Source organism: Alligator mississippiensis, chromosome 1 (assembly GCF_030867095.1).
Source record: "Alligator mississippiensis isolate rAllMis1 chromosome 1, rAllMis1, whole genome shotgun sequence".
NCBI classification, from domain to species: Eukaryota; Metazoa; Chordata; order Crocodylia; family Alligatoridae; genus Alligator; species Alligator mississippiensis.
In genome coordinates, this window is record NC_081824.1 from 478,339,389 (window position 1) to 478,352,039 (window position 12,651).

At 57.3% G+C, this 12,651-nt stretch overlaps 1 protein-coding gene across 3 annotated transcripts in view; it reads left to right on the forward strand.

Annotated features, from left to right (window-relative positions):
• The window catches only part of ARRB1 (arrestin beta 1), an 82,847-nt gene that overhangs the window by 27,241 nt on the left and 42,955 nt on the right, over positions 1 to 12,651 (forward strand). For all 3 annotated transcript variants that reach the window (XM_019488287.2, XM_019488286.2, XM_019488289.2), the window contains exon 2: positions 12,205 to 12,235. In XM_019488287.2, the coding sequence (XP_019343832.1) occupies positions 12,205 to 12,235 (31 nt within the window). The remainder of the gene's footprint in view (positions 1 to 12,204; positions 12,236 to 12,651) is intronic.

Here is a 12,651-nt window from a genome sequence, read left to right on the forward strand (position 1 = left end):
AGGGAAGATGTGGCCTCTCCATCACTGGAGAGGATCAAGGGGAGGTTGCACAGTGCAGCAATGTTCAGCTGTGGGGATTTTCCAGGCTTCTGAGCTTTCCTGGTTGCACCTCCCCTGCCTTTCTGCTACGTGTCAGGGGGTTTCTAAGCCTCCCCCAGAGGAGTTGGGTGCTGGCCGCAGCCCAGGATGGAGATGGGGACTGGGCTGCGCCCATGCTCCTGCTGGGCCCGACCCCAGAGGGTCCTGGCTAGGGGGTCTTGCCCTCCACTCAGGGTCAAACCGGCGCTGCATCTGGGATCAGGAAGGGATTTCCCCCCGGTCAGATTGGTACATACTGGGGAGGTTTTGCCTTCCTCTGTAGCAGGGATGTCTCAAGCACATATTAACAACCATTACAGGAGCATGTTGGTAGCCGCAGTCCCCCTGCTTTCCCTGCGGCAGGTTCAGGTGTGATGCCTTGTGTTGTTTCAGGGGTGACTGTAGTTTTACAAAGAGTTTAGATGAGGGTTTGTCTGGCCTGGTTTGGACAGGGCTGATCCTGCCTCAGGCAGGGGCTCGGACCAGATGTCACCTCTGCAGGTCCCTTCCAGCCCTGCTCCTCTCTGACTCTCTGTGATGCATCCCAGCCCTGGCCCTGTGCTTTTAGGGGGCCTTTCCCACCTCCGGGGTCCTGCCCAAGCCCCTCAAAGATTCCCATCCTGGGGGCTGCAACTGGGTGGCCCAGCAGGAACTCAGCGGGCCCAATCCAGACCCCGACAAGGCAGGGGAAGTCTATCAACGCGGAGCCTGAGTGGGTCTCCTGAACCTGGGCTGGCACGAGGGGCTGCTCCGCAGAGCAGAGAGGATTGCCCCCGTGCGTCTCCGCTCCAGGGTGCACCGGGGTTGAGCACGCTTGTTCACACGTGCTCTGCAGCCTTCGTCTTTCACGCTGCAAAGCACATCTAGGGCAGTGCACGGCCTCGCTGTCCCCAAGGCTGGCTCCTGTACTCGGGAAGTCTGCTGCGGAGAGGCCCGCAGCGAAAGCATGCCCTGGTGAAGCAGCCACACAGTACCTAGAGACAGCAGACAGAAAGCATCTGGCCAGAGGCTCACGGATATTGTAGCTCCCCTTCCCCGGCTCTCTCTCGGCTTCTTTCCTCCGTGACGGAGGAACGCCGCACGGCGGGGATCTCTCCGGCTGGGCCATGCCTGGTGCCGGGGCTGACTCACGAGGAGCAGATGGGCTGCCGGCTCCGGGGGCTGCCGAGGGGAATCCTCTCGGGGATGCCTGAGCGTTGGGGCTGGCCCGGCTGCTTGAATGCCACCAAAGCATCCCAAGTAGAGACGCCCAGCCATCCCGCTCCGTTGACGCTGCCCGAATTGCAACCAGGCTCGCTGCTCCCAACGCAGTACGTTGCGGCTAGCACCCAGATCCTCAGCATCGCGGTCCTGTGCTGGTGCCTGGCAGCCACGAAACCAAGGGGAATTAGAAGTCAAGCAACGAGCTAGTGCTGGACCTTTGTGGGGCTAGGCTTCCGGCCCCCGTAGCTGCCACGGGGCAAGGGAAGCTGGAGGGCTGAATGCAACGGGATGGTTCGAGTTTGTCCCGATGGCAGGGCCTGGCTCTCACCTCTCAGGGCAAGGGGCATTGCCCCACGCTCGTGCAAGCAGCCAGCCGTTTGGAGGAAGGATGTCCTTCCCCTCTCCAGTCCTCCCAGCAAGGCTGCCACTCCCTGATGCCATCAGGTGCCTGGCTTGGCCTCTCCTTTGGCCGCCCCGTGGGGGCAGCTCACGAGGGCACGGCGAAGCGATGGCGGTACTGTATTTTCCCACATGTATCCTCCACTTTCTCCTGCACAGCCAGCCGGTGGCAATCGGGAGGGTGCGTTATAGGCAAGAACAAGGGATCCCCACAGGTCCTCCAGTCTGAGCCTTAATGGCTTCAGCTAAGAGCCATGATAACCAGTTGCACTGCGCTGCTCCTCCATCGCCGGCGGGGCAGATAACGCCGTCCCACACGCTGGACTGAGATGGCGCATGGGGTCGGTCTCCAGCCAGACCTGAGCTATCTGCAGTGGAGGGGGGCGAGTTGCTAGCAGACACCCCCCAGCCCCGCCAGTCGGTCTGCAGGCCCTGCCTGGTATGTGGGGCTGTGAACAGGCTCAGCTCCCCAGATGCTGCTCTCCCTAAGGGTTTTATTCCTTTAGTCTGCCCTGCACAAACAAGGTGTGTATTATATACTGAGGGAGGGGTGTATTCCAGAAAATGGCTGGAGGTTGCAGCCAGATAGATTTAAATTGGATCTTAGGTCGAACTTCAGTGTCAGAGCATCTATTGACAACCTTTGCAGCAGCGGGACTTTGGTGCCCGCGGTCCCCCTGCTTTCCTTGTGGCACGGTCGGGTGCAATGCCTGGGGCTGTGTTGGGATTGACTGGACAGTTTTACAAAGAGTCTGGATGACAGATGTGTCTGGGATGCTTTGGCCAGGGCTGATCCTGCCTGGACTAGATGCGACCTCCGGAGGTCCCTTTCAGCCCCACTTCTCTAGGATTTCTATATGAAAATACGCTCTTCAAGTGCAGCATTAACTTGCAGGACTCCTGGCCGCAGGGGACCCCTGAGGTCAAGAGCGGTGTATCTCCTTTTAGAAGGAGCTGGGGTATTTATCTGGCTATTGCATGCTCCGCTGCGGAGGTCCCTTGTACGTCTCTCTGAAGCAGCCAGAGACGAGGCGGTGTGTAGATGGCTGGATCTGAGCCATCCTGGTACCCGCGATGCGCCCAGGCCACCCCCCCCCCGCCCCTTCCCTCTGCGGCAGCCTTGTCTCTTGCAGGACCTCCGGCAGCGGAAATGGCCCTGTTTGAAGCCGACCGCAAATGAAGAGGCTTTCACTCTAATGGGACAGTTATTGAACGTGTATTAAATAGCAGCTGGCTACACGCGCACGTCTGTCGAGGCCCAATGCGGTCACGGAGGCAGGGACGGGAGCCCACATCCTGCGTTCACATCCATAGCTACTCTCCGGATGCCGGCGGCAGGTCCCCCCGAGCGCGAGGTCCGCTTGCCCCTCTGCCCCGCCGGCTGGTGCTAAGGGAATGGATATAGGGGCGTCCTGGAAAACATCGCGGCCCAGAGCCGGGAGAGGAGTGCATGGGTGCTAGGCTCTCCCGTGGGCACCCATTGAGCACCCATTACCTCGCCTGGCTTCGGCAGGGTCTATCTTGGGGGGAGCGGGAGGAACATCAGGTCCCCCCCGTAGCTCCAGCGTCCGGGTGGGAACCCAAGCCCCGGTCTACAGGGAGCTGGGGTCCCACGGCAGACAGGCCCGACAAGGGCACGAGCTCTTTTGCAGGGTCCTGATAAAAGCTGCGCTCTTGCTTTAGATCAGGCATGCCACAAATGCCCCAGTGCCCCTCTGAACGCCTTCCTCTGCCTGATCTGCTGCTCTGCTTTCTGTTCCCTGTCTGATCTTCTGCTTTGCTTTCTGCTCTCTGCCTTGCACTCCCAATCCAATCGTCTGCACTGCTTTCTGCTCCCTGCCCTGTGCTCCCAATCCAATCTGCTGCTCTGCTTTCTCCTCCCTGGCTGCTCTGCTGCTCTGCTTTTTACTCCCTGTCCGATCCAATGCTCTGCTTCCTGCTCCCTGCCATGCACTCCCCACCCGATCTACAGCTCCGCTTTCTGCTCCCTTCCCCATGCTCCCTGTCCAATCTGCTACCCGCTTTCTACTCCCTGTCCAATCTACAGCTCTGCTTTCAGCTCCCTGTCTGGCACTCTCTGTCTGATCTGCTGCTCTGCTTTCTGCTCCCTGCCCTATTGCCTCTGGGCTGCCTGCTCCTTCCTCCATCTGCCCCGTGGTGCACACAGAGGCTATCGTTGCCACTTGTTTGCCCATGGGAAGGGTTGCCCATGCACAGGTTGCTCATGGGAGGGGGTTGCCTGTTTCCAGCTTGCAGACTCTTGTCCAGCTGATTTTCTACCCCAGTCCTTGAGTCCTTTCCAGAGCCCCTGCTCCTCCCCAGGGACTGCCCCATCTTAAGCAAGGCCTCTGCTCCTTGCCCTGAGAAGCAGAATATGACCCATGGCCGTGAAGCTTGTTCTTTGCTCGTGACCAGCTTGCTCGACTTGACGCAACCCTGCTCCTGGCCTGGATAAAATGTCAAATCGTGCAGAGCCAGGACCCCCGAGGAATACGCCGGCTCCACAATGATTCCCTGCTTGATTGTCATAGTGGGAGGCCTAGCAGCTGGTTTTTAATCCACGGGAGGGATTGTTAGCATCATTCTGGTTTAGCCCTGTGCAAACCAGCCCAGACAAACCCATCATCTAAGCCCTACATAAAGCTACCACCAACCCTGACACAACACAGACCTAGCACCACAACCTGCTGCAGGTAAAACGGGGACCGTGGCAGCCAATGCCCTGCTTCTATGCAATGTTGTATATATACATTCAAGGGGTCCCGGGTAGAGGCTGTGCCTCCACTATAGAGGAAGGCAACCCCCCCTTACCCACCACCACCACCACTACCCCAGTCCATACCAGTCTGACCGGGGGGAGAGAAATTCTTTCCTGACCCCTGTCGGACACTGGGTGAAGGGGCCAGGACCCTCTGACTTTGCTTTGTACACCCCAGTTGAAGCCCCCGCCTTAGCTGTGGCCTGCACCCAATGCCTCTGGGGAGGCTTAAAAACACCCTGACACATGTAGCAGAAAAAAAAAGCATGGCAGAGAGCAATCAGTAAAGCCCAAAAGCCTGGGAAATACCCATGGTGGATAACACAGGCATCACTACACCTCGATCATCCCTGACCAGAGGCTGCGCAACCTCTTCTCAAGCCCCTGCAGTGATGGAGAGCCCACCCCTTCCCTGGGCATCTATCCCCCGGCCTCCCCGCTCTGACAGGGAAGGGTTTTTTTCTGGAAATCCAATCTGAATGTATTTTGCTGCAACTTCAAGCCATGGGTCTGCATCTTCCTCTCTGCAGCAAGAGAGAAAAGGTGCTTTCCCTCTTCTTGATGGCAGCCCTTCAAGTATTTGAAGACTTCTGTCGTGTCCCCTGTCAAAGCCCTTTTCCACAAGCTGAACAGGCCCAGCTGCTTCAGTCGCTCCTAGTATGACTTGTCTTCCAAGCTCTTTATCATCTGTGTCGCCCACCTCTGGACCGTCTCTAACTTTTCCACATCATTTTTAACATATGGAGGCCAGAACTGCATACAATCTCCAGATGAGGCCTGACCAGCGCCCAGCAAAGAGGCACCGTCACCTCCAGTGTCTTGCATCTAATGCTCCTATTGATGCATCCCCAAACTGCATGTGCCTTTTGTGCGGCTGCATCACGCTGCAGACTCCTATCGGGTCTGTGATCTACCAAGACGCCCAAGTCCTTTTCCATCCAGCCGGGGGTCCCTCATTTGGTACTTGTGTTTCTGCTTATTCCTCCCGCGGTGCAGCACCTTGCATTCGTCCGCATTGAACTTCATCCTGTGAGCTGTAGCCCGGCTTTCCAGTCTGTCGAGATCCTTCTGAATTCTGCTCGCATCCCCCGACACGTTCACAGTCCTTCCCGGTTTCATGCCGTCCCGCAGACTTGCTCAGGAAGCTTCCTGTGCCAGTGTCCAAATCGTTAATAAGCACGTTGAACAGCATCGGGCCCAGGACAGGCCCCCTGAAACCTCCTGCCATTCTGACGTGGACCCGTTAATAATTACCCTTTGCTTGCAGCTGGTGAGGCAGGTATTTATCCACCTTGGAATAGTTTCATCCAGCCCACGTTTCTCCCCGTAGGACCTCCTTGCCTTTTTTAAAGAGGGGCGCTACATTGGCTCTTCTCCAGTCCTCTGGTACTTGGCCCATCTCCCACGACTTCTTGAAGATCAGTACCAAGGGCTCTGAGATCTCTGCCAGCTCCTTCAGGACCCTGGGACAAAGCTCATCCGGCCCTGAAGATTTGAATTCATTTATTGACATCTCCTCCTTCAGCCTGCCCCCTTCCTTATCTAGATAATCCCAATTAGGTATCTGGCTGCTTAATTTTTTGTGAATATTAAAGGCAAAGTTGCTATTGAGTAGCTCCACCTTCTTTGTATCTTCAGTTAGGAGCTCCCCTGGCTTGTTAACTGAGGACCCACTGCTTCCTTGGTCCATAGAGACCCTCTTCTTTTGTGCTGAGCCTCCCTCACCAGGTGCAACTCCATCTCTATCGTCACCTTCCTGATTTAGTCCCTGCAGGTTCTTGCTGTTTCCTGGTACACGTCCATGGTGACCTGCCCGTTCGTCTGCATGCTTTCCTTTTGCATCGGACAGGGGTATAGGTTGGACCCGATGAAGGGTATTTTTACCTGGAAGCTTGCTAAGAAGATTTTTTTTTCCAGCTATTTGGGTTGCTCTAATAAAAGACAGCAGATTTACCCAAAGAACCTTGTCTGCCTTTTGCATCGGAGGCATTTTAGAAGTTCCTTGTGCAGCTATTTCCATCTCTTGCCCTTCTTCTTGTGCTCCCATCGTGTCAGGAGCTTCCCACCCTGTGCCCCTTGGAAGCTCCCAGCCCTCCTGGGTGCTTTTATCCTTCAATCTATCCTCCCATGACACCATGTTTATTGGCTCCTTGATTTGGATTAAAGCTGCCTTTTGGAAATCTAGCATCCTAATTTCGCTGAGCTCATGCACAGGATGCGGAGTCCTAGTGTATCGTGATCGCTTCCTCCCCAGTTACCCATCACCTTCGCATCCTCCACTAGTTCTTCCCTGTTGCTCAGGACAAGGTCTGAGATAGGGGATGCCCTAGTCGTATTCTGGCACAGAAAATTGTCCTCCACGCAAATTAGAAAGCAGCTTGCCATTTTACCTTGGCTTGCAGTGTCCTCCCACACAATCACAGAGTGGTGCATCGCTTCTCTCTGCTTCTGTGAGCCACCACCCACTGTGCTTGCAAACCCTGGGGCTGCCACTTTCAGCCTTGAAAACAGAGAAGGCTTCAAGTCAGGTTTGCAGCTATCCCATCCTGAGCTGCTTTGAGAGCTGGTGTGGCCCTGGGTGTCAGCATGAGCTGCTCGAAGCTACCGTTTCTGTTCCCCCCACAGCAGCCGAAAATCCCCACCGCTCCACGGCCTCTGTGCCTGCCTCTTGCATTGGCACGCTGGCGCTTACACCATGGGCCGTGCAGGGTATCCTGTGGTCGTGCTGCATGGTGCATGCTCGGAGGGGATGGACTTCAGTGGGCAGGAGGGGCAGGGAGCACCTATTCCCTTGCTTGGATAATGTCTGGGAGAGGAGGAGACCAGGGCAGCTTTACCTGGCATCTTGAATCCCCTGCTCTCTCCTGTGCCCAGGGTAAAGTACTGGCTCGGGGATGCTGGAGCTGTTCTTCCTCCCAGGAGCTTCTCTGTTCCACCCACCTTGCTTCGAAATGACCTGTATTTCAATAGCCCCTAGAGCCCCTGTCAGGCCCAAGCCCCTACACAGCGCTGGAGACAGCCCTGCCCAGAAGCACAGTCGTTGCAGGAGCAGGCAGATGCCTGCAGTATTACTAGGGGATTCACCGATTGCTAGCAGAGCAGGCCACATCATGGCCACCCATCCCTCCCAGCCACGGGCTATTGCCCATCAACTCCTGCGAGAAGCCCAATCATTTCTAGCTGAGCAAGAAGAGGCACAGAAGTGCTAAGAGAGCTGCCAAAGGCCACGCAAGGGCTCTGTAGCGGAGCTGAGCACGCACTCCAACCTCCAGAGTCCCAGCTCTGTGCTCCTGCCACTCCCCCACTGCTCTCCACAGCCTTGATCTGCAGCATCTGCACATCATTAAGCCTCCAGTAGTGCCCAGAGTTGCTGAAGACCTGGGCGTTTGCTCCAGATGATCAATAAAGGGGGTGGAGGGGTCTCGGAGTTGGGGAAAGCAGGCACCTGAGGCAGTGGCGAGTCGAGACGGCGTCCTGCTCTATTCACGCGGTGGCCTGCTCTGTGCCCTGTGGATCCAGCCTGCCCCCGTGGCTCGGTGCGGCTCACAGACATCTCCTGGAATTTGCTGATCCCGCCTGGGCTGGACCCGTTTTGGACGGCTGCCTCCCCTGCTCTTCCAGCGGCGTGCATCCTGGAACCGCGTGCTGGGGAACGGGGGGAAAATCAGCCTTTCTCGGCTCTGGACGGTGCCCCCGGGGAGGGATCAGCTTGTGCTGTCTCAGCCAGGTGCCCTGCCAGGGGTTTGGGTGCAACTGGAGCCCGTGGGTTTCCTTGGGCCTGTGTCCTGCTCACTAGCCCATCCTGCCCAGCTCTGAGTCCTGGGCATTACAGAGATCTGGGAGGTGGGAGAGGGGTAGCACGACAGAGAAGGGGTGGCAAGCCCCGCGCCAAAGGCTGTGCGCAGGGACTGGAGCAGGCGACGGGCTGAGACAGGGTCGGGCAGGGGGAAGGGGACAAGGCTGCGCCCATGGGCTTGGTGGGAGCTTTGTCCCGGTGAGCCCACCATGCTAATGCTGTTTGCCAGCTCTGCAGTGGCTCGTTATGGCTACTTGTGTTAATTATGCTGGGCTGGATGTTCGGAAGCCGTGCCCTTAGCATAGCACGTGCATCTGCCCACGCAGGGTGGGGAAGAGCAGAGCTGGGGGGATGTTACCCCCTTCTGAGCCAAGTGGAGCCAAGGGGCAGGAGACCATGTGCCCTCTTCCCCCCTTGCCTGCCAGAACGGCTCCGTGGTGCAAGTCCACACTGGCTGGCGGAGACGGGATTTTGTCACCATGGCTGTCGTTATTGCTGGGGACTCTGAGCAGCTGGTTAAAAGTGAGTCTGCGGTTAAGAGCTGCAAAGAAAGGCTAACGAGGTGCCCAGCCCTATAGCAGCGTCTGCCTGAGTTTGCAGAGAGCCTGGCAGGGTCCGATGCTGCATTTGGGGTCAGGGAGGAATTTTGCCCCTGGTCGGGTTGGTATGGACTAGGAGCATGGATGTTACCTTCCTCTGTAGCGGGGGCTTAGCCTCTGCCTGGGATCTCTCCGGTGTCAACTAACAACTTTTGCAGCAGCAGGACGTTGGTGGCCGCGGTCCCCCTGCTTTCCCCATAGCACGTTCCCCAGCCCCCCAACTATTTGCCTTGCCCTCCACTGGACTCTCTCCAATGTGTCCACATCCTTTCTGTAGTGGGGGGGGGGGGGGCGAGGGGGCACAGCTGGACACAGGACTCCAGATGTGGCCTCCCCAGTGCTGAATAGAGGGGAAGACTCACTTCCCTCCATCTGCTGGCACTGCTCCTACCAATGCAGCCCAGGATGCCGTTCGCCTTCTTGGCACCAAGGGCACACTGCTGGCTCCCGTTCAGCTTCTTGTCCCCTGTCCCCCCAGGTCCTTTTCTGCAGAGCTGCTGCCCAGCCTGCACCAGTGCATGGGATTGTGCAAGACTTTGCACTTCTTATTGAACCTCATGAGATTTCTTTTGGTCCAGTCCTCCAATGTGTCGAGGTCTCTCTGAATCCTAGCCCTGCCCTCTGTTGCTTGAAGCTCACAAAAGCCAGCCAGCCCAGACCCGCAAAGAGGGTGATGGGTGTACCACCACCCAGCCTTCCCCAGGGCTGCTGGGAGAGCTGGCTGGAGACCGCGGGTCACAGCCCAACTCCAAGGCCACGGTGCCCTGTGAGACTCTTTCATGCTGGCAGGCTCACCCTGGCACCTCCTGTTACTTCCCATGGCAGTCCAGTGTGGCCAGTGCTGCCAGCTGGGGAAGGAGGTGAGTACCACATTGGGCTGGGGTCTTTGACCTGACACTGAGTGGTGGGGGTGTCCATGGGCAAGTCACCTCCTGGCTTCGTCTATACTGGAAACTCCTCATGGCAAGGATCAGGGTCATCTTTGTGTCTGCGCAGTCCAACAGGGCACTGATGGGGTCACTCTGGGCAGCTGCAAGCCAGCTCCACCAGCAGCCCTATGCCGCCTTCCCTGCTCTGGAGCCAGTGGGCTGTGCTGGTTTACCCCAGATCCAGCTTTCCTCTTCCTCTTTGCCTTCCTGGCACAGCTCATCACTCTTAGCCCCTTGTCCCACCTCCGTTGTTTCAGTCCCTAAAACCTTTATCCTGACACCCCGCGCCCCATGCACAGAGCCCGCTGCTATGTGTGCTGGGCAGAGGAGAAGCTGGACCATGCAGAAACTCTCCTGGGGTCATGCCGGGATCTTGGGGCAGAGCCGGGACTTGCACCAGCCGCTGGGATTGGCAGCCTGTTAATTGATTGGGCTGGTTTATACCCTGGGTATGAGCCCGTATCTGAGCCACAGCTGGCAGCCGAAGCATAAACCACCAGGATCTTTGGATCCAGAAAGATCTGAGTGGCCTTGACCAGGGACATGTGATGGGCTGGGAGTTTGCAAAAAGCAGGGTAAGACCAGGTAGCATGGAGCTGCCTGGCCAGGATGGGGCATCGTGGGGGTGAAGTTGCCGGTGGGTGCTGCAGTGCGGGGACCCAGCCGCCTTGGAGGCCCCCATCAGCACTGATGCACTTAGGACCTGCCCTCCAGCTTCACCAGTTTCTTTGCTTCCCAGGCTTATTTGCATGTTAAAAAAAAAGCTTCCTTTAATTAGCAGGCATGGTAACCTTGGGCTCAACGCCCCTGGGCACGTGCCTTGAAGGGCCTGCTTCCTTGCTTGTTGGCTCCCTGGGTCACCCCACTAGCTCCTTAGCTCGCTGCCCTGTGTCTCTCCCACGTGCCCTGGGCACAGCTCGACGGGGGCTTGGGCTGCCTGGGGCCCCCGGAGAGCCCTGTCAGCCCGACTGCCCTGTGCTTCCAGCGGGGAAGGGAGCGAGGGGCTGGCCCACACAGACACGGGTATCACGGGGTCGTTCCAGACTCACCCATCACCCAAGCAGCCACGTTCCCCAAAGCACCGCTGGGAACTGCGGCGACTGAGGAGGCAACTCTCTCAACAGCCAGCAGTAGAGGGTTGTTATCCTGTAGCAGGCTCGGCTACTGGAGGGAGACTCAGCATGCCTTCTCTGCATACCCCTAACCATTCCCGTCGGCTGTCCCTGATCATACATCACCTTTGGAGATACAATGCGCAGGAAGACTAACAAGTCTGGCAGAAGACCAGCTTGGCATAGCAGGGAGCTCTTCATTGCACAGGGACAGGCTGGGGGTGATGGGCTGGGCAGCAGCTCTGCAGAAAAGGACCTGGGGGGACAGGGGACAAGAAGCTGAACAGGAGCCAGCAGTGTGCCCTTGGTGCCAAGAAGGCGAACGGCATCCTGGGCTGCATTGGTAGGAGCAGTGCCAGCAGATCGAGGGAAGTGACTTTTCCCCTCTATGCAGCACTGGGGAGGCCACATCTGGAGTCCTGTGTCCAGTTTTGAGCCTCCCACGACAGAAAGGATGTGGACACATTGGAGAACTGGCAATGAAAATAGTTGGGGGGTTGGGGGACATGACTAGTGAGGAGAGGAGGAGGGAAATGGGCTGATGTAGTCTGCAGAAGAGCAGACCGAGGCGGGGATTGAATAGCAGCCTTCAGTTCCTTCAGCGGGGCTGCAAAGAGGATGGAGCTGGGCTGTTCTCAGTGGGGGCAGATGACAGGACAAGGAGCAATGGGCTCCAGCTGCAGCAAGGGAAGTTGAAGATAGATATTAGGAAAAACGTTCTCACAAGGAGTGTACTAAAACACTGGAGCAGGCTCCCCAGAGAGGTTGTGAACTTTCCATCCTTGGAGGTTTTGAAGCCCCGAGTAGACAAAGCCTTGGCTGGGATGATGCAGTTGGGGCTGGTCCTGCTTTGCGCAGGGGGTTGCACTAGATGTGACCTCCTGAGCTCCCTTCAACCTCATTTTCCATGATTCAATGGTGAAACCCACCCGGGTGCTCTCAACACAGGCATAGCGTGGATGAACGGGGGCTTCCCCTCCGCTGTTTCCAGCCAGAGGTTTCCCCCTGTTAACCTGAGCCCTTCACTCCTGCTCCTGTCTCCTGTTTGCTGTAGGTCGCTGTGTGCTGCCGAGGGGCTGGTAGTTGTGGTGAGACCAGTGCCTTGGCCCGTCTGCCCCAGTGGCACAGAGCAGGTGCTGGGCAGGGGGAATATTTATCTGTCCAGACTGATCCATCAGCTTCCTCTCTCCCCTTGCAGCTTCCAGGGGCTGAGGAAGGCCTCAGCTGCAGCTGCCCCCACTAACTCACATTCAGTTATACCCAGAGTGTCTCTCTGCTTTCAAAGCCTTTCTCGTGGTGCTAACTCATGTTTCCCTTGCTTGTTTTGCAGGGTGTTTAAGAAAGCCAGTCCCAACGGAAAGGTGAGCCCAGCGCTGTTTTACCTTTGAGTGGATGCTTTTCTCTCTCTCCTGCTGCATGCCGCTTTTTTAAGGGTCCCTTCCCCGTGTCCCAGGCTCGCTGTACTCCGGTGGCATGACCATGTTTAAATGCATTGCAGCCTGGGTGCAGGACGTACTCCCTGCCATTGCAGCCACTGGTGGTGCCTCTGTCTCGCTTGCTTTCTACCTGTTGCACACTGCAGGTGCTTTTTGCAATGGGATGCTTCGTGCCAGGGGCTGGGGTGGGTGTTTGCCTGGATCCTGGCAGACAGACACTTGTTGCATGGATGCTTGCTACCCCAAGGGCCTGGACCCCATCACCTGGCCGGCCCTTCTTTCTTACGCATTGCCAACCCCAGGTGTTTAATAACTATGAACTAGGTTGCTGACGTAGAAAT